Below are 21,680 nucleotides of genomic sequence, written 5' to 3' on the forward strand. Positions count from 1 at the left end.
GTTTCCACAACCGGATCTCGTAGCAGTTCTTCGGTGCTCGCCAGAAGTTAGAAGGATCCTGTTCACTAAAGACTGCCAGAAATCGAGAAAAGTCTATGTCATTAGACATCCGGTACTGTCGCAGGTCTTTGTGAACTCTGATGGTTGTAGATCTTACAATGTTTTTCCAGGATAGTTTGGATGGAAAGGAACCGCTCTCAACCCACTGATACAGGTAAGTCAGGAGATCGTAAGTGTTCATTAAATTTATGACATCTGGAATGAATCCGCGTTGGCTCTTCCCCAATCCCTCAAAGTAGGAAAACAGTCTTACGAGAAAAATTTGCTTTGGAAGAGTTTGGTAGGACATCCGGCACAGTCGTCCAAAAAAACAGAAGTTTACGTGTGTCTATTTCTGTAGAAATAGGAAGGATATTGAGAAGGCTTTCACACATGTCGGATCTTGTTCGACTTGGGAGATTCTGCGCCGATTTACAGATAGAGTGCTGGAAAACTTGAAGGCGTTGGCAATCAGCGGCGGTAGGATTGTTCCAGAGTTCGCAGCCGTACAGCACAGATGGAAGGACTACGGATTTGTATAAGTTGGCTAACGTTAAAGGATTAAGGTACGGGGATCCAATATCTGTGAGGGCATAGAATGAGTTTCTACCCTTCCTGCAGGCGGATTTTATCCGTTCTGACAGAGAACATTTACTGTTGATGATTATGCCTAGATGGGTGCAGGAGTCTGAACATGGTACAGGAGTGTCGCCTAGAGTCCATATGCTACCTTCTTTAAGCTGATTTCCTTTCGAACGGAACTGCAGAATACTGGATTTGTTGGCATTAAATTTAAATCGCCATCTTCTGGAATAAGTATTTGCTACATCCAACATATTCTGTAGAGAGTTTGGTGTTAAAGCAATCAATGATATGTCATCAGCCAGAGAAGGACAGTTACATATAATGTTTAGTAACTTTGTACATGTGTAAAGTTGCTCTATGCTATTGACTAAATCATTAATAAATACTAAGTGCAAAAATGTGGATAACACCCCACCTTGTCTTACGCCTTGCAAAACATTAAACCATCTTGACTGAGTTTGGTTAACAACAATAGAACTAGATGTATTACTGTGACAGTCATTAATAATTGTCCAAAGCTTGCCAGTAACACCTAAGTTGTACAACTTGAAGAGGAGACCATGTCTCCAGACAGTGTCAAATGCCTTTGAGCTATCTAAAAAACCTACAAAAACATTACTTCCCTGCTCTAAATTATAGTAAACAGTCCCTTGCAAGTTGAACGATGCGGTTAAACAACCTAATTTTTCTTGGAAACCTTGTTGTTGTTTGTTTGGAAAGCATTGACTATCTAAAACATACTTTGATATTCTACTATTAAGAACATTTTCAAAAATTTTAAGAAAACAAGAGAGCAGTGCAACTGGTCTGTAGCTATTTGTAGAAGTCTTTTGTTTGTCACCCCCCTTATACAAAAGAACTATGAGCCCTTGTTTCCATATTGGGGGTATTTTCCCATGTAGAATAATTGCATTAAAAAGTTTAACAATGCATCGAAGTACTTTCTTCCCTCCAAAGATGATATGTTCGTATGTTATCCTATCCGGGCCTGGGGATTTTCTTCTCTTCAGGTTGTTAACAACTGGCGAGAGATCATCTGTAGTTATTGGTCCGCCGGGGATATTTCCAGAAACTTTAGTACACTCTTCCTCTATGTGTCTGTACTTGCTTTCGATGAACTGGCGGAAGTGCATGTTCATCAAAGGTGTCATCTTCGGAGGGAGTGTATATTTTTTCGTAGTACATTGCGAAGGCTTCAGCTACACCTTCAGGGTCTTTGAAAATAGCACCATCGTCTCCGTGAATTTCGGGATACGTGCGTGAAGTTCTCTTTTTCTGCTTTTTCACCAGTTTCCAGAAGAGGCGTATATCGCACTCGGCTGCCGTGTCCAAGTCGCGATATACGCCTTTCATATGGTTCTCGAATTCCATGTCTAGGACAGTCCGAAAGTGTCTCTTAGCGCGTTTATAATTGCGGTATGATTCGTATATCATCCCCCTAGGCCTACCCTCTGATATCCAGATTTGGCGCAATTGTCTTTCTTTAGTGTGTAGTTCTTTGACATCTCTAGTCCAGCCCGGACGCGTGTATGGATTGAAACCAGAGTGAGGTATAGCAACGGTTGCAGAGTCTAAAAGAATATTGACAAAATCACTAAGGAATACTTCGGTATCAGCAGGAGTATAGATTTCACGCTCCATCAGTTTTATTGTGGATTTTGAGATGCTCTTTGTATTGTACAATGTTATCAGATGTTGCCTTGTGCCATGCTGGAAGCTGTAAGTTGGGGCGGACTAAATAATGGTGAGTACATTTGAGATCTAATTCTGCAAATACAGGCAAGTGGTCTGACGTTATGGAAAGTGAACCTTCAGTAAATATTTTGTACATTGCGAGTTTGTCAATTAAACATTTGTGAACAAAATATAGTCTAACATGGTACATTTTGGTAAAAAAGAAAAGGTTTCACCAAGTATCTTAAAATGAACAGTAGGTATAGCAATATTACAGCGATTTACAAAGCCAGAAAAAATATCATGCTTGAAAACATTTGTGTGCAGTGAACTGATACAGCTGCTGTTAATGTCACCTGCTATAACAACATGGCCATACTCATTGTAATAATTATATAAACTTTCAACAATATTAACTTCGTATGTATAGCAATCTATAAACTTATTTTCTTAGTTAGGCTTAATTGTTTTCACACTTTCGTTTTTTCTGCCTTGCTCTTCCGGCAGCTCATTTAAACAATAAAATGCTTTCTTTGGTGATTCATTCGGGATATGAAGGTAGTGACATTGCAGGAAAAATACATAACCCGCGTTAGCGGGTTATGAGTGACATTGCAGGAAAAATACATAACCCGCGTTAGCGGGTTATGTTAATTTTTCCTGCAATGATCGCTACCTTCATAAGCCGCATGAATCATCAAAGAAAGCATTTTATTGTTTATATTAACATCTTTCATCAACTAATTAATAAATTGATTATGAAAAGTTAGTAAAATTCACTAAATTACTGTTAATGTACATAAGTACGTTAGCTAAAAGAAACAGCCAAATCGTCTTTTGTGAGACTTTGAGTCTGGCATCATCATGATTATTTCGTGCAGTCCGTGAGTTTACTTAGGTCGCTGTAGATTCAGACCAATTGATAAACAGGGCGTGTCAATTTCAGTCCTGTCACTTTCAGCCGTTGTAGATTTCGACCAATCGATAAATGGGGTGTGTAAATTTCAGTTTGGCTGTTTTTATAGACCTATGAATTGACTGTATTTTCAGTAAGAAAAAGAGGAAATTATACATGGTAGATGTAAATATATCTGGGTCACCTTTTTAATCTGTAAACAATACGGTAAATAATCGTGCAAATGTCAAACAACTTCACACACTGATAGAATATTTATTTCTGTTTTATAATTACCTAGCTAGGATTTTTTGAAACCTTAACTTCGTCTTTCACCAATAATTTTTCTAAAAATTATTCGTTACTAGCAAATATTCGTTACCAGTAAAACGACTGTACTTGATTTACGATTTTCTATTACTCTTTAGATAGGACATCAGTTAACCCTCTTCATATTTTGTTCAGATTTTTAAATCTTCAAAATAAGTCTGTAGCTGCGCAGTTCGACTGCTGTTTTAGGTGATTTAAAAAGGCAATGTCCTGTTTCTTTATGCATAATTTGCATACAAAACAATCTAATTTCTATTGCATTTATATATTTTGGCAACAGTTTTGGTAAGTTTTGGGGAGAAACAAGCCAGTTCTAGAAATGTTTAAAATCTTATCCTCAAATGTACAAAATGGCCACACATCCCCCTTAAAAAGAAATTATACAATATTAATTTTAAATTTCCTGCCTGGAAAGAAATTCCTCTTTTTTAATATTAATTTATCACGTGGCGTTGAGAGCTAATTTTAGATTAGTGGAGGGTCAGCATCTTAATAATATTTGTATTGTTTCAAACAAACATATGAATTGCACTACAATGTAAGAGGAGGGAAATTTATAATTACAATGATTTAGTATGCAGTACTTTATGAAGAGTATTATTACTCATGACTCAACATTTTTCTCAATTCATGCAATCCTACTTTACAGCAAAACACTTCGGTTTTTTTTTATCGCGTGTATAGATTTAATGCTATAATATAATCTGCATTAGTAAAGTAATATCATTTTCAAAAAGTTAACTGACTTTGTTAAATAAAATAGATCCCGTCTTTGTGTGAGATAATAGATATTTCCCTTGACCGCCATCTTGTGGTTCAAACCTGTGAAATAAGCATGTTTAGATACATACATGTAAATAGGTCTGCATATGATACACAACTATAAATAAACTCTACTCTAAAATGAAAAATGATTCTCATTAATTGACGAAAACAGCAGCTGTAAAGCTTAATAATAATTATAATATTTCCAGATGTCACAAAATGACCCTCAATTAATTAGCCTTGGGCAGTAGTTGGACAATTATGAACAAAATCACGTAATGGGATATATCCCCTATAAATATGGACAGTTTGTAAACATGTAGCACACAACTGTTCGTTCACACAAGTGTATACAGGTAGGAAATCTTATGTTTCCTTTTAACAATTCGTTTCAAATTGCAGTAAAAATTCAATGCAAAATTAGAATGTATGAACAAAAGTAACTGGAATTTGAACAAGCTGGAACTTTTTCATTTTAAATGCTAACTTTGAATTGAAGCATACTGTAAACTGACTCTTATTCGTAAGCAAGAAAATTTCGCATATTTCAAACAGCATAGTAGCGAAAATTATGCCGGTACAAATCATTCTTACTATTTCAACAGCAGTAATGACAACACGCTAGTTATGGCTCTTGCCCCATTCTTCCGTTTTGACAGATATGAAGACCGGACTGATAATCGTTGGAGCTGTGTTGGCCGCCGTCGCACTTTGTGACGCTAGGAGCCCCCCAAGACCTCAAGTCTGCACTGCTGACTGGAAGCCCGTATGTGGAGTCGACAACAAAACCTACGGCAACGTGTGCATGGCTAAAGCTAAGTATGTTGAGAGTACTAAATTATATATATATATATATATATATATATATATATATATATATATATATATATATATATATATATATATATATATATATATATATATATATATATATATATATATATATATATATCAGGCTTGGGGCGAATTACATTGTAAAGTAACGCATTACATTACCATTACTTCATGAATTAGGGCATTAAATTACCATTACCATTACTACATTACCATTACATGAGTAAAGTAATGCATTACCATTACCATTACTTTTTTTTAAAAGTAAAGCTTATAAAGAGTTTTTGCAAATGTTTCAAATATTAAACACTCTTAACTATATCTACAGCTTCATGCTCAGTATCAGGTTCATATTCAATGACTTAATATACAAGAGTCATTCTTTATTTACTCAATATATAATCATCTTGTGGCATTATGAATAACATAACATAGCCGATTAAGTTAATGTGTACATATAGTCAACGTACATGTAATTCTAATATACAAGAAGGCGGACGTATCAGGCGGGGATCCAGAAAATTAAATTTCAAAAATGATCGGTTGAATTACATTAAATGCTTTGAAAATTGTTTTAAACTATCGCACGGGTCAAAATGCGTGATAGAAGCTATGTACAGTGTAATTGGAAACTCTCATTTTATATCAATATGTAGTATTACCTATTATAACAAATGAGAGTATAGCACAACTGCCACAAGCAATACATGTCCTTTACCGGCACCTCCTCCCTCCCCATAAAAAAAATGAAACAATTGTCGTTTTATTTGCTAAAATGTGTGTGGTTCAAGATTTTTCTAAAGGACATACCCGATTAGAATTGAAAAAAGAGTCGTACGTTTAAAACTAATTTTGTCAAAACTTTTAGATTCATTTGGTTATATTTTGGTCCATTTGGGTAAATATATGCACCAGCGCAGCTCTAAATTAAATATAATCAGGCCATAAATTCAAAGAATTTAAAAAAATTAATAGCTTTAAATCCAGTGGATGAAAGAAAAGGAAAGCAAGTCGAACTCGATGAGTGCTAATACCTGTGTTGAATGAATGGTACAGTAGGATATGCGCAAAAAAGTCCCGTCTACTCTTTCCTACCCTATAATTATTGGAATATTAAATCCGATTATAAGAGTCAAATTAAAAATCAAGTACGGATATGTACCTGTTTATCAAAAGTAAAACTACTCATAATTTATCTACAGTGCATCGTTATGGAGCTACACAGAAAGTTTTATATTAATTTGCCGAGCCAAATAAAAGAAACCCTGGAAAACGAAGAGAAAACAAAGTGGGGACAGAATAACTGACAAATTAATTAGGACTATATAGCCCCCCCCCCCCCCCCCTTGAAATGTATATACTGAAAACAGATTATTGGCGTATAACATCCGCACACAATTTAAAGAAAATTTCATGTTTTTTTTATCATTTTCGCTAGCTAATGTAAGACATCACAAATACCCCACGGAAAAGGAAATGTTAGGTGATGAGAGAGAGAGAGAGAGAGATAGAGAGAGAGAGAGAGAGAGAGTAGATGTAAATCACAGGTGCGCTAACACCGTTAAAATTAAAGCTTGCTAGCTGGTCTGCCCTACCCTAGCTACCTCCTCTCTTTTCTCGTTTTAGAGGTTTAATTATTGTCTATATATGCTTGTAACAAATCAAATCAATTTCAAATTCTAAATCAAACTGAATTTGACACTACAAAACTCTCTGTGTGTGTGTGTCTCTCTCTCTCTCTCTCTCTCTCTCTCTCTCTCTCTCTCTCATATCGACAATGGCATTGCCATACCCTACAATACACTATTCTTATCTGGATTTTTGTCTTTGAGGTTGTAAATCATTATATCTTCTATGGTTTAAAACTTTATCATAACCTATATTTTGACATGTCGATTATTTTTTTGAGTTTCGTTTCATAGCTAAAACATTTAGATTAAACAGATCTTTCTTCGCGAGCCGATTTTTACACAGTTGGGGCGAATACACTTCGGGTTAAAATTGTTCGGGGGGAAATACATACAGGGCAAACAAAACCACTTAGATTGTCAAAGCCAACAGTGTTATTTCTAATTTAATTGTTTATACTGTGTGGGGTTAATTTATCAATGTTAATTTAACCATTTTATAACCACTATAATATGTTTTACGGTGCGACCGTTGGGGCGAGCACCGCATGTGATCAAACAATGAATTATAATAAATTAATACAATAAAATTAACAACGTGAAATTTGAATGCCAAAAAATAAAACATACCTATTTTTCAGTAAATTTTCATTATTCATAGTTTATAAGATTTGTTATAATTTATTTATTTATATGTAGAACAATAGTTTAATCTCGGATACAATGTTGTTAAATAATAAAGATTTTAATATATAAATATTCATTGCACTGCATCTCCTCTTTTAAAGTGATTGTGATTATGATTGATTGATTGATTTCCCCCTTTTTTTGCAGTAGACATTTTTTCTTAAACTAACATATAAAACTTGACCCATCATAGAGCTCCCCCCATGCTAAAAAATTTTTCCCTCATTTTTGTCAATTTATACATAGAAAATCGACTTACCATGGATTTGCCCCTCCACTTAAAAAAAATAATTTATGTTTAATTTTATTTTTAGTTTACGCTTAAAAATATTTGCTTATCATGTTAAAAGAACATTGTGTTCCCCCCCCCCCCCCCCCCGCATGTAATAAATGGAAGTGAAAATAAAGAAACCATTGAACTGCTAAAGAGCTGAAGGATTAGAATTTTCATGATTTATTTTTCTTTTTGCTTGCAAAGATTTTTTGGATGAGGCTGCCATCCACCCACCCACCCCCTTTAAAAAAAGGCGCTGCTACGTATAACGTTACGTTTCAGGAAATTACCGTAATTATAGCGAGCGCAGCTCGCCGGCGCGAAGCGAGCTCTACCGGCAAGGCGTGTGTGAATAGAAAATTCGGACTAGTTGCACATTCATTCAACGGATTTTTTTGGCGTCAGTAAATCGGACCAGTAATGCATCGTTTTAATCGTCCCAGTAGTTCCCTGTAATCATGGCAATTTTTATCACTTCACACTCTCACGAGAATCAGCAAGACAAATTTAGACAGTAAAAACAATAACGATGTAAGCGACATACAGTCAATGTTACCTCTAAAGTTCACCTCAGTACACTTTCAATCAAAAATAATCGTGTGACGTCACAAACGTTTACACATTGATCCGATATATTTTTTCGGAGTCAGTAAATTTTGACCCACAATTCATAGTACCAATGGTTTCCAACCTCACGTTCCAACATCACGTTCTCCCGAGAATGAAAGTAAAACCTTTGAAAAGCTTATAAGATGTGTAATTTTAAGAACATCATGCTTTTTAAGTAAATAAAACAGTATACTTCGCAAACTTTTATTTCTCAGGGGAGTTTTAAAGAGTAAGACGACACTTAACCAACGTCAGCTTTGACGTCACAATAAGCACTGATAATCTAATCTACTCTACTCTAATTGAAGTTATTGTAAATCTGCTGAAATGACCAAAATCCTCTCAAAATCTTGCAAAGGCTAAGATAAAGAACAGCTGACGAATAAGGACATTTCTTCAGATACAGGAAACAGTTGTAAATTGCACTAATTTGGATGAATGCTCACAAATATTTTATTCACTATAATTACGGTAATTTCCTGAAACGTAACGTTATACGTAGCAGCGCCTTCATGGTAAGTCGATTTTCTATGTATATATTGACAAAAATGAAAAAAAAATTAGCATGGGGGGAGCTCTATGATGAGTCAAGTTTTATATGTAAGTTTAAGAAAAAATGTCTACTGCAAAAAAAGGGGGGAAATCAATCAATCAATCATAATCACAATCACTTTAAAAGAGGAGATGCAGTGCAATGAATATTAATATATTAAAATCTTTATTATTTAACAACATTGTATCTGAGATTAAACTATTGTTCTACATATAAATAAATAAATTATAACAAATCTTATAAACTATGAATAATGAAAATTTACTGAAAAATAGGTATGTTTTATTTTTTGGCATTCAAATTTCACGTTGTTAATTTTATTTTATTAATTTATTATAATTCATTGTTTGATCACATGCTGTGCTCGCCCCAACGGTCGCACCGTAAAACATATTAGTGAATAAAATATTTGTGAGCATTCATCCAAATTAGTGCAATTTACAACTGTTTCCTGTATCTGAAGAAATGTCCTTATTCGTCAGCTGTTCTTTATCTTAGCCTTTGCAAGATTTTGAGAGGATTTTGGTCATTTCAGCAGATTTACAATAACTTCAATTAGAGTAGAGTAGATTAGATTATCAGTGCTAATTGTGACGTCAAAGCTGACGTTGGTTAAGTGTCGTCTTACTCTTTAAAACTCCCCTGAGAAATAAAAGTTTGCGAAGTATACTGTTTTATTTACTTAAAAAGCATGATGTTCTTAAAATTACACATCTTATAAGCTTTTCAAAGGTTTTACTTTCATTCTCGGGAGAACGTGATGTTGGAACGTGAGGTTGGAAACCATTGGTACTATGAATTGTGGGTCAAAATTTACTGACTCCGAAAAAATATATCGGATCAATGTGTAAACGTTTGTGACGTCACACGATTATTTTTGATTGAAAGTGTACTGAGGTGAACTTTAGAGGTAACATTGACTGTATGTCGCTTACATCGTTATTGTTTTTACTGTCTAAATTTGTCTTGCTGATTCTCGTGAGAGTGTGAAGTGATAAAAATTGCCATGATTACAGGGAACTACTGGGACGATTAAAACGATGCATTACTGGTCCGATTTACTGACGCCAAAAAAATCCGTTGAATGAATGTGCAACTATAGTCCGAATTTTCTATTCACACACGCCTTGCCGGTAGAGCTCGCTTCGCGCCGGCGCTGCGCGCCGGCGAGCTGCGCTCGCTATAAGAGCTAATATGTTTTACGGTGCGACCGTTGGGGCGAGCGCAGGAGCCACACGTACATCTGTCATCATTGTTAAATGCAACCCGTGGACTTAACCATACCAAAAAACTTTGGCTTTGTCTCGAAAACTTTTACCACCGCAAGGAACCGGAAGATATCAAACTTTTATTCCAATGGTGCCTTCCTAGGCTTATACACTTAAACAAAAAACTACCACTGAGCATTAATAAAATGTTCAACAGACTTACTAAAATATTTTGATAAACACAAAGCCGGTTTTTTTATCTCTCCTTTTCCTTTTTTAATCAATAAATTGTGTGTCTGTGTTATTTCTCATTTTGTTCCTTGTTGTTACCGGTGTTTTAATTATTTTCCTCTGTGACATCAATTTTGTTTTTAATCTTTTTAATTTTTGTACGCTATATAAGCGTTGTAGACATATGTGCCCTCCCCCTTTTTTTAGTGTGTGATATCCAATATTATTAAAAGGTTTGACCACATATGCAACTATAACAAATACATGTAGATATTTCAACAGTTTAATTTTTTTCTTTTATTTATTCATTACAAAATGACGTGGCTACACGTAGATCTAATAACGATTAGACTTTTCTTTTTTAATAATTTTTGGGCACCTTCCTAACGTATACAGTGATTGGATCAATATGACAATAAATTTAGCATGGAACTTGCATGTGTATTTACTGAGCAAAAAAAAATCATCAAAACAAAACTAATCAGCCAAAGAGTCACCGTTAATAGCGAGCGCAGTATCAGTATTAACGGTGACTCCATACTGAGTACTTCCTACACGTTACATTCAGTACAGATGCTTGATCCACCTCTAAATGTATCGCGGGAATATAACACGCGAGATCACTGTGACGTCATACTTAACTTTTTGCGCTCGACAGTTTTCGTAAATTGTCGGACAAATTCGGGGAAGGAAATGACGTCATAGGTACAGTTTTTTACGTAAGCATATGTGTTGTTTACTTTAATGTTTTTAAGAGGATTTCTTATTGTTAAATGAAAATGATGTATGCGATTTACAGGTAAGAATTTTCCTTAGAAACGCTTCCTGTTCCGCCATGTTGCTATGTACCGCAAAGGATCACTGGGATAGTAGAACGTTTTCACGCGGGTCCACAAAATTTTCTTTGAACAATGTGCAGATTTCAACTCGAATTTCCTCCGTACGTACACGTTGTCTATGGAGCTCGCTGCGCTCGCTATTAAGACATTTATTTGTAGGAAAGAGCATGTACGAACGATCTTTATTTAGAACAGTTTGATGTTGCTAGGATACAGGTTTCAGATCCATGATTTGATTGGTTAATTTAGATATTGAATCTCGAATTTCGAATCTCGAATCTCGTATTTCGAATCTCGTATTTCGAATCTCGAATCTCGAATGATCCTTCTCGGCTTTCGTATGCTTTCTTTGTTGATTCATTCGGGAAATGAAGATAGCGACATTGCAGAAAAAATAATTTTTTTCTGCAAAAACCGCTTCCTTCATAACCCGAATGATTCATCAAAGAAAGCATTTTATTGTTTAAATTAACATCTTTCTTTTAGCTAATTGATAAATTGATTATCATTTATTATTTCTATCATTTAACATACGTACACCAAGTTTAAGTCTTATCCATTTGCTTTTCCAAATTCATGATAATGTATTTAATTACGTTTTATGGAAAAACAGTTTCAGTGTAATATATAATGTTTGGCTTATTAATCCCATCTCGTTTAAAACTCCACTTAAAAAAATAAGATACATGTAAAAAAATATTGAAATTGATCATGAGTAAGACAATAATATGCCTCAAACCTCAAAATGATAATTGTACTCAATTTTTCAATTTTGAATCTTTAATTATTAATATTGCTTATATAACTTTAATATGTAAACGGTGTGACCGTTGGACCGAGCGCAGATTTAACACAGTGCAGTTTGATTTTTGTAGAATAAAATTTATTTGAAACGCACACAGTAGGATCCGCCTGGTTGCGCACTCAAATCATTAGCCAAAGTTTAACTAAACGTCGCGTGCTCAGTCTACATTGTGACGTCATATTTCATACGTAAAACGTTCAAGTTTTGTCTTCGGAAACAGCCGGAGAGAGTAACGTTATTCCGAACTATTTTTTATTTCTTCTTTTATTGTTTATCAAATTAATTCATATGAATGCCGCTGAAATAAAATTAAATACTTTATTCGGTATCTAAAAGATCAGTTCCTTGACCTTAATGTTTTTATTTTCCATCTGATAATTTGATAAGACATACATAGAACATGTCGTGTTTCTTGATTGATGCACTATTGAAAATTATCTGGTTTCCATTTTAATTTCTTTTAATTCGAATTACCTTCTATTGAAACACTGGAACTTATTAAATCGAGTTTAGGGGCAACAAACATCGATAAGTACTGATCAATCAATGATCGAGCTAACTTTTTAAAAACAAAATGGCTGCCAAGATGGCGGCGCCCAGGGCTGGAAGAAAATTTTTTTGGCCTTAGTACCCCTGATTCAACTTTCATTTTTCACTGATTTTCTTATATATACGTGTTACCATTAATCCTCGCTTCGCGAGGCGGGCTTCGCCCGCCTCTCGCTGCGCTCGGTATTATTATTCTCATATATATATATATATATATATATATATATATATATATATATATATATATATATATATATATATATATATATATATATATATATATATCAGGCTTGGGGTAATGCTAAATGTAATGGTAATGCATTGCAATGCAATGCATTACATGTTTTCAAAGTAATGCTAGTAATGTGTAATGCCACAAAATTAGCATTACAAGTAATGGTAATGTAATTCATTACTTTCCAAAATCTAGTGTAATGCTGGCATTACATGGCATTACTTTGCATTACTATGCATTACTATGCATGTTCACTTTAATTAAAAAATGTGATGAATAAATGAATAGTTGAAATTGAATTTGATTGAATTTATTTTTAAAGAAGAAAGAAATAATTCTGGAGATAAAAATGTTTTAATTGTACATGTATTATTAAAAAAGTTTTTTTTAAAAATCAGTTTTGAATTGTTAATATTACTAAAGATAACAGCACAATTTCATAACTTTTTTAAGAGTGTTGTTATTAAGAGTTTTTTATCATTTAAACAATTAGTTTGCACTTCAATAAGAAATGTGTCAACAACACACTATGCTCCCAGGATAATCTAAGTATCAAAACAATCTATTGTTATAAGAAGTGCTAAACACCCCAATCCCCTTCCCTTCGCTATGTCACAATAGAATAGGAGACAGACATGCACCTTTAAAAGCAAAATGAATGCACTGTCCATCCATGATGAAAATCAATATCACTTCCAATATTATAACCCATTTGAAAATAATCTTACTTATTGTCTCTGTCTCTGTCTCTCTCTGTCTCTCTCTCTCTCTCTCTCTCTCTGTCTCTCTCTCTCTCTCTCTCTCTCTCTCTCTCTTTTGTATATTAATTACACTGTACATTAGTTTGGACTGATAGTAAATACAAGATTCATGTATTTAATCTATTATTGCACTTAATTTATCTTAAGATAAAGATCGTCACACATTATTTTCCAGTCCAAGCTTCGACTTCTCCTGTAAAACATTATACAGTATAGCCCGGAAGACGGATGCAGTTCAAAGATGAACCCTTTGAAACTTCGATCATAAAGTGCAACAGCAATCTTTTGTCTTAAAGTGTCCTCATTAGAAAGAAATAGATTAAAATATATTAAGAAATATAACTGGGAAAAACCATCTGTTTACAAAATTAATAATATTAAGTGTCCAAAATTATAAAGATTTGTTTAATCTGGGGATATATCTATATTTATAGCTTTTAAAAACCGCAACATTTTCCCTTAAATTGTTACGCATGTAATTCTGTGTCTCTATTTCGTATCTGATATTGTATCATGCCAAATGTCTATGAATATCGTTTAACTTATATAATATGGGACGATAACATTTTTTATCAATGTTTTTGCAGGATATGTAACAAATAACAGCCTATTTGTGGGTTTTTGCACTGATTATTTGAGATAATTTGCCGCCATCTTTTATGCATTCCACACACCACTCACAGTTTCTTTATTTGGTGTTCTGTGTGTATGGCGACAAATTGGTAAATTTGCACCACTCACCCCTTGTAGCTTCATCCTGATTACATTTTATCTGGCTAAGTGTAATGTAGTAGTATATTAGATACACACATCTTTGTTTGCAGTGCTTATTTACATCTTTAGAGATTTACTTACAAAAAAAGTAAACATTTGTATGACTTATATGTAATTATTGTCAATTTTGGTGCGGTGGGGGGTAGGGGGGTAAGAAACTACAGAGAAACTTAACTTGGCTGTGAAACATATGCTTTTATTCTTTCTTGTTGATATATCAATGAATGAATTATAACAAAATATATGTACAACAATTAATTTTGAAATATTCATGCACAATCAAATAAAGGGTTTTACTGTTCTCTGCACAAGAAATCGGCAATGTGAACAAATTGGCACCCTAACATCCCTACCTTTAATTGTAGAGAGTAGGTATCCTTCTATATTGAAAACAATTCCAAAAGTAAGACTCATAATAGGTTGTTTACTGAGGAAAAGGAAAAAAAATTGTATTTATTAATAATTCCGTATGATGTGATAATATCTCAATGATTTGTTTATAATCATAGTACTAGTGTATCACTGTATGCATACATAAAAACGATAAGTAATGCTTATATTTATTAGTGAAACAGGACAGATTATTTATATTTAGATTATTTAGATACATGTACTAATCTTCATGCGGGGATCTAGAAAGGAGGGGGTCAGGGGATCTGGACCCCCTCCTCGGGAAAATTGGAGCTTATTAAATTTACATAGTAAAATTTTTTAAAATTGGCCTAGGACCCCCTACAGAAAAAATTAGCTACGCTTATGAAGTTCTCTACCATAACCGCATTTTTACACAAAAGGGGTGAATAAACCCGGGTTTTAAACTATTACTGGTGGTGAAATACATTAGGGTTCAAACGCATCAGGCAGAAATGTACCAGGGCAAACAAAATCACTTAGATCCGCGAAGCACCCTGCGTTATTACTGGTCTACTTAGATATTCTGTGTAAAAGTAAATACAAATAATTATTTAGTTAGGTAGGGAGAAGTGAACATAGCATTTATTTGTATATAAGAGCATGTACGTATGATTTTTATTTAGAACAGTTTGATGTCGCTAGGATACATATTTTCAGATCCTTGATTTGATTGGTTAATTTAGATATTGAATCTCGAATTTCGAATCTCGAATCTCGTATTTCGAATCTCGTATTTCGAATCTCGAGTCTCGAATGATCCTTCTCGGCTTTCGTACAAGCATTTTATTGTTTAAATGATCACATTTAATATCATATTTAAAATTTTAAAGCAAATCTAATGGGTAATGTGTTGACCGCCCAGCCTCTTAACTTCTGAATAAATAAACTAACGAACTTAACATTCCAGTGCAAAATTTAACTTAAAATCATGTCTTTACCTTCTATGCCAAAAGGCGTGATATTAAAACCATCACAAAATTCCTTTAAAAAAGATGGCATAATAGATTTGAACCAATTAACTTAACATTTTCTCTCATCTAGAGGGGTTCCGATCGCTAAACCAGGAGAGTGCAAAAAATGCCCTTGTCCAAAGATTATGAAACCTGTATGCGGAGTGAACAAAGTGACCTACGACAACAAATGCCTCGCCGAATGCGCGTGAGTACTTCAAACATTTTTATGTCAAAATACATACAATGATTAAACCAGTCTATGCACGCGTGAGCATTTTGGATAAGTTCATTTAAAATGATGTTCATTAAAAAACGTACACATCCACATTCTATATAGAGTGTGTATTTGTTATATTATATAGTAGCTATATTTTATATTACAGCCTTCTTTAGTTATACATTTGTAGAGATACCGATATTTTTATCATTTAGCATTACTATCATTTGCTATGATCTATACTGTATTTCAGAGGGGTAATGTTCTTCCCAGGACCATGTAGTAAGTACATACATAGGAATAAAGGAATAAATTATTTTAAAACCACCAAAAATGAAAAAGAAAATACTAAGCTTTTGCAATCTTAATTTGTTTGAGCCATTCTACAAGTTCCCCAGATATTAACGGGAATGAAAACTTTTTTTTGGATTTTTTTTTTCAGAAAGAAGAACTGATTGATGCCATCCTTCTGGTTTGCGCTTTTAAATACATGGAAATTTGTTTTAATAAATTAAATCCAAAGACCTTGTTTGCCACATTTGTTTGTTAACAAGGCTAGAAAGTCATTGTCATGGACATGCTTTGTAATGTATTTTTCGATGTTTTTCATATCCCAATATGACATTATTTTCCGAATAAAGAAATGTTACTCGAAGGGTAACATGATTGTAAAACCATAGTATAACATGTAATGGAAATTAGTGATTATCTTTTTATTAAATAGTTTCGCTGCAAAATGCAAAGTCTCTCTCTCTCTCTCTCTCTCTCTCTCTCTCTCTCTCTCTCTCTCTCTCTCCGATTTTCAGTAGATTATGTTACTACATAATTAAGCAGCTATGTCAAACTTTGAGTGACAAAGAGTCATTCTTGGCTAAAGTAGACAGATTACATCTTCAAACATCATCTACGACATAAGTGACAGCAGATGCAGTCACTAAATGAATTATTTAGATTTAGAAAACCCAGTAACTATAGATGACCGTGACATGAAAGAGACATAAGCATGCTCTTATTCAACATAACACCAGCGAAATCCAATAGATTTGTGATCACTGTTTGGTAGCGTAAGTTCAACGGCAATCAGAGAGAGTTCCACCAACTGTTACGTTACACTTCATACAGGGAAATAACACTGTATCCTGGAGTTCATTCTAGATTGTGTGATGATTTTGGTATGGCCAGCATTTTGTTTTGTAAATCAATTCAATAATAAAACATCCCATAATGCAACTCATACAAAACGCCTATAAAACAAAAGCAGTCTGCGTGGCACTACTATCCTCTCTGATCCAACATTAGACAGTGACAGCGTCGAAGCACAAAAAGGTAAAACGACTATGATAGCCCCTATTTCCGGATATCAATATGATGTGAAATTCATGGGTATTTGGTTTTTGCATTTCCCGTTTATTTAAAGCAATGGACTGTTACCGAGCCCTGTGTTTGCTGTTGGCTGTGACCCTCACAGTGGCAGCAATTGATGGTCCTTGTTCGTCGGAAGACCGACCGGTTTGTGGGCAGGACGATCAAACCTACAAACACAAATGTGAAGCAGAAATGGCGTATGTAACCAGCTTAAGTTCGAATTTTTAAACAATGCAATGAATTATGTATTTTATGTTGTTTCTTTCAAATGCGACAGTTCCCATGACATACTGCAACTTTTTGATTTTACTAATTTTAATTTTACCTTTCCTGGGAAACACATAATTGTTGTAACGACAGTATGAAAGCTATACAGAAAAAACAATAAAATGGTCCATTGAAACAATTTAGAAAAAGATACAAATATAATATAACACTTTCTTTTCTAAGTCATGGGAAAAGTCTTAAATATTACTAGTTCCTTTGAAAAAATGAATAAAAAAAATAATTTACTATTCCCACTCCTTGCAAAGAATGGTTGTTTTTTCTTTGATGATCAATCGGAAAATAAAACATCCCGATTCCTTACGCTATCAATAGATTGGCTTTCTGTGATAAAATATCCTTAGATTGAATTTATGTCTTTAATATAGGGGTAGCTCAATTTTGAAGTGACCAAAGTACAGGACGGGGATACATTCTTTAAGATAAAGTCAAATGACAATTTTGAAAGTTTTTAACCCCTATTAAGGATTACGTTTACTCAGAGTTTGAGATTTCAAAAAATAAAGTTCAATACCTATAGTCAAAAGTTGTTTTAAAAGCACAAAATAAGAATGTTAACGTTATTAAATTATATCGATATTAATATATATGTTTTGTTTATTTGAGGAAGATATGCTATGACAAAAGTAGATTATAATTGAAACAGAGGAAATTCGTACTAATTTTTTCATCTTAAAACTTCTGTAGCAATGCAATTGCAAAATTTAAGTTTCTATTGTTTTTCATATCATTTTACATACATATATATGATTGGTTGTATTATATCGTGTTTGATTTTATATTATTGGCTGGCATGCAATGGGGAAAATCTTTAATTAAATTACATAAAATTAATTCCAGATAGAATATCTCGAAAACTTGATCATTGACCTTATATATAATGTTCATATTAACAGAACTGACAATATAGATAGTTTTTAGCAACCAATGGTTTGGAGCTCCTATTAATTAGGTTTTTAGCATAAAAAATGGGTACAATTTTGAAAAATGATAGAGGAAATTCGGACTAAATTAAATCTAAACTATGAGTCATTGAAATATGAATTCAGAATGGAATTCGTATTTTATCATTTTCCAATCAACAAATTGTTTTATTATTTCTAATAATTGCAAAATAAAGAAAACCTTGGATAGGGTTGACAACTTTAATAAATTTCAATAAGCATGTAGAGGTCACTAGCATAATAAGTAGGTCATTGACCTAGTTATTTGAAAGTGAAAATAGCACCAAAATAGTAGGTCTACCATGAACAATGAAACGTTTTTCGTTCCTTTTAGTGGATTTTTTTCACTCTTGAGTAAAAACGTAATGATCCTTAAAACTACAAATGCAACAGTTACTGTAAGAAGTCTATAAGAGTTTATTTCAAAAGATAGCGCTCAAGACACATATTACCTTAGTTTACTAAAGGATTGAATTACGACGCATCAAACATATTCTGACGCAATGCAAACCCGTTTTAAATTTTCAATACAACATCAATTTTAAAAGCAGCGACATTCAAACTCCATTAAATACTAATAATACTTTGGGCCAAGTACAGATTTTTTGGTTCAAACAAAGCTATAGACAGCGTGCATACGGTTTGATCTTTTGTAAGAGAGAACAAAATTTTGAATCCTTTCCCGTCTGACTCTCCTATGCCTGGTATGGGTTCTTTTTGTAAAAGATAACACAATTCTTAATATTTTCCTCTGTCTGTTGTACCCGGTGTAACACGTGATTTGAATGGCTACATTTACATGTAATAAGCCAGATGTATAAATTCACCTCGTTCTCAAAACCAATGTTGAACTAAAAAATTTTTTTCTCCAGAGGGGTGGATATCAAACACGAGGGGGAGTGCGCCCGCCTCTGTAAATGTCCCAAGATCCTGAGGCCCGTGTGTGGAGAGAACGGTGTCACATACGCAAACAAATGTCTGGCGGAGTGCAGGTCAGGCTAATCACTCAAAGGGGCTGGATGATCATGGCCGTTTTTAGACTTAATTAATCTTTTTTAAAAGAAGACCTTTGAATTAAGATATTGAAAAATTAAAAAAAATTAAGCTAAATTATAAGGATTTTTTTGAATGGGTATTTTTAAAAAAATTCATTGTTCATTAATTTTGTAGACCTGACGGGTACATGTAATGTTTAACCACGCAGCCTCCTTGATACATGTCTTTTACTAATAAACTATTTTTAATTGTCGATAAGTCCATAAAAAAATTTAAAACTCATTGAAAATTAAAAAATGTTAGTCAGTTAATGTATGTATATCATACATGTATATCTTAATTTCATGTCAAATTGCTTAGTTTATATGATTGTATGTTTTTCTGTTGTAGGGGAATATTGCATTATACACAAGGACCCTGCTCTCAACAGTAGAGAAAATCCTTCACTTGTTATATCAATTGAATTAAAGACATTCGAAACATATATAGATAGTGATATTGTATTCAAGAAGTATCTATATAAAAGAACATGATGCTGAATCAAAATTAGCATATTATGTCACACTGGACTGTTATATACCTCAAAAAAAAAAAGAGGAAAAAAAATGAGATTTTAATAGATATCTCATTTTAAAGTACACTTTCTGTAACCATTCATCTTTTCAGGGTTATCTTTCTTAGTTAAGTTCTAAAACAGACAATAGCAACTACAACATAATTTAGATTTACCAACAGGTATAATTGTTTAGACTTTAATTTAGAAATGCTGAAAAGGTCCGTAGCAAAAAATGCGTTACAGAGAATCAAAACAGGAATTACATGTACATATTAAGGACAAGATCTAGTAAATGATTCCAGAGTGTATTTTTGGTGCTAGAACCATTATGACGTCATAATTGATTTGAAAAATATTTTACCCCTAGAAAAGTAAATAATTTCTTGACATTCTATATTAATCATGAAAAAAGTAATCCCTATATTCTATTTAACATCATTTTATAAGTCTTAAATGGGCAAAACTCCGAAATTTGTTCCTTATTTCCTTCATATTTCATTGAAAATGACAGTTTAAAACATGACTCTTCATTGTGTTTACCAAACATAAAGGCCCCGGTACACCCTATCAAACAAAGCTATTGTTATGAAGCATCATTAAAAGAATTCATATATTAAATCTTATAAACCTGTAGGCACCTTTCATTTACTAGATCTTGACCTAAAGATCCATGAGCTCTATTTATGCAACCCATGCATAATTCTGGGTGAAAATCAACTACAGTGGACATGAATGAGAAAATGACACTGGGGATATTTTAAAAATGTCTTATTTTGTAAAATTGTCCAGTTTTCTCTTACTTGGTAACATTGATTGTAGACTCCCAGGTCCCGACTTCACATCATACGTGCGCTCCGAATTTGCAAGTTAAAAAGAGGAGGGGGAGATTCCCTCTCCTTGGAGGAAAATACTAGATCTGCGTTCGCTTTAATATTAATAGTAAATCATGAGAAAACTCTCTTACAAACATTTTGCTTTAAAAGGAGGGACGAAAGACGGCCCTGTCCACAAGTTCATATGTTAAATAAACGTTTTACACTCTACATCCACTTTTCGGTGGCATGCATATACTAGTACATGTAGTAAACAGGAAGAGTATCAGCCGTGGTCCGGACGGGTGGCCAAGGATGTAAGGGAGGGTACAATGTAAGTCAGGTACATGTACTTGATAGTTAGTAGAACAATCCTCACTGCTCTCCAAAATATACCCGGTATAGCACATGTACATGTATACTTTCAGGAAACTTGTTTGAAATTAATTAGCAAATATGGAAGCACGGAATTTTTCGTATAATTAGATTGTATATTCTTAACTACATAAAATAAATTATTAAAGTTCATATGCATAAAATATATCTTTTATCCGTCAAGTTAGGGTTCTCTCTCGCTTAAAGCCAGACAGACAACATTTTTTTCTAGATGCAGTTCTGCTCAAACAGTTTATTTAAACAGTTCACATGTATAACGCCATAGTTCGTAAATTCATAGTCTCTGATTGATTTTGTAATATTCAAATAGAAAAAAATGGTGGTAGTTAAAAATAGACATTACAGAGTTATAAAATGGTCCTTTCATTTCTTGTGTTTGTCTCTCTTGTTGAGGCAAGCATGATCAATCAGGTGTATAGTGTTTGTCTTATCTCTTATTGTTTATATAGTGTTTTCGAATCACATTT

General features: G+C 33.5%; 2 protein-coding genes across 4 annotated transcripts; both read left to right on the forward strand.

Annotated features, from left to right (window-relative positions):
- LOC117693168 (serine protease inhibitor dipetalogastin) lies at positions 1 to 16,385 on the forward strand. Of its 2 annotated transcripts, none has more exons than XM_034483573.2 (5): positions 1 to 214; positions 4,948 to 5,107; positions 15,731 to 15,847; positions 16,113 to 16,141; positions 16,302 to 16,385. In XM_034483573.2, exons 1-5 carry the CDS (start codon positions 181 to 183, stop codon positions 16,316 to 16,318), a joined length of 357 nt encoding a protein of 118 aa, XP_034339464.2. In that variant the 5' UTR covers positions 1 to 180; the 3' UTR covers positions 16,319 to 16,385. The 2 variants fall into 2 exon arrangements, with proteins under 2 accessions (XP_034339464.2, XP_034339465.2); XM_034483574.2 differs by lacking the exon at positions 1 to 214 and adding an exon at positions 4,495 to 4,644.
- A 649-nt stretch (positions 16,386 to 17,034) lies between these two features.
- On the forward strand, positions 17,035 to 19,933 carry LOC105330531 (serine protease inhibitor dipetalogastin). 2 transcript variants are annotated; one of them, XM_011432269.4, is made up of 4 exons: positions 17,035 to 17,185; positions 17,277 to 17,421; positions 19,326 to 19,445; positions 19,840 to 19,933. In XM_011432269.4, the coding sequence occupies exons 2-4, from the start codon at positions 17,279 to 17,281 to the stop codon at positions 19,880 to 19,882; spliced, it is 306 nt and encodes a 101-aa protein (XP_011430571.3). In that variant the 5' UTR covers positions 17,035 to 17,185; positions 17,277 to 17,278; the 3' UTR covers positions 19,883 to 19,933. The 2 variants fall into 2 exon arrangements, with proteins under 2 accessions (XP_011430571.3, XP_065934558.1); XM_066078486.1 differs by lacking the exon at positions 19,840 to 19,933 and adding an exon at positions 19,624 to 19,672.
- Positions 19,934 to 21,680: the final 1,747 nt, after the last annotated feature.

This window comes from Magallana gigas, chromosome 3, assembly GCF_963853765.1.
Source record: "Magallana gigas chromosome 3, xbMagGiga1.1, whole genome shotgun sequence".
Lineage (NCBI taxonomy): Eukaryota > Metazoa > Mollusca > Bivalvia > Ostreida > Ostreidae > Magallana > Magallana gigas.

Coding starts and splice junctions, on each gene's coding strand:
- LOC117693168 (XM_034483573.2), top strand. CDS start 181: ATGGAAAGGAACCGCTCTCAACCCACTGATACAG. Junction 215..4,947: donor CTCTCAACCCACTGATACAG/GTAAGTCAGGAG, acceptor CCGTTTTGACAG/ATATGAAGACCGGACTGATA. Junction 15,848..16,112: donor AAATGCCTCGCCGAATGCGC/GTGAGTACTTCA, acceptor ACTGTATTTCAG/AGGGGTAATGTTCTTCCCAG.
- LOC105330531 (XM_011432269.4), top strand. CDS start 17,279: ATGGACTGTTACCGAGCCCTGTGTTTGCTGTTGGCTGTGACCCTCACA. Junction 17,422..19,325: donor AAATGTGAAGCAGAAATGGC/GTATGTAACCAG, acceptor TTTTTTCTCCAG/AGGGGTGGATATCAAACACG. Junction 19,446..19,839: donor AAATGTCTGGCGGAGTGCAG/GTCAGGCTAATC, acceptor TTTCTGTTGTAG/GGGAATATTGCATTATACAC.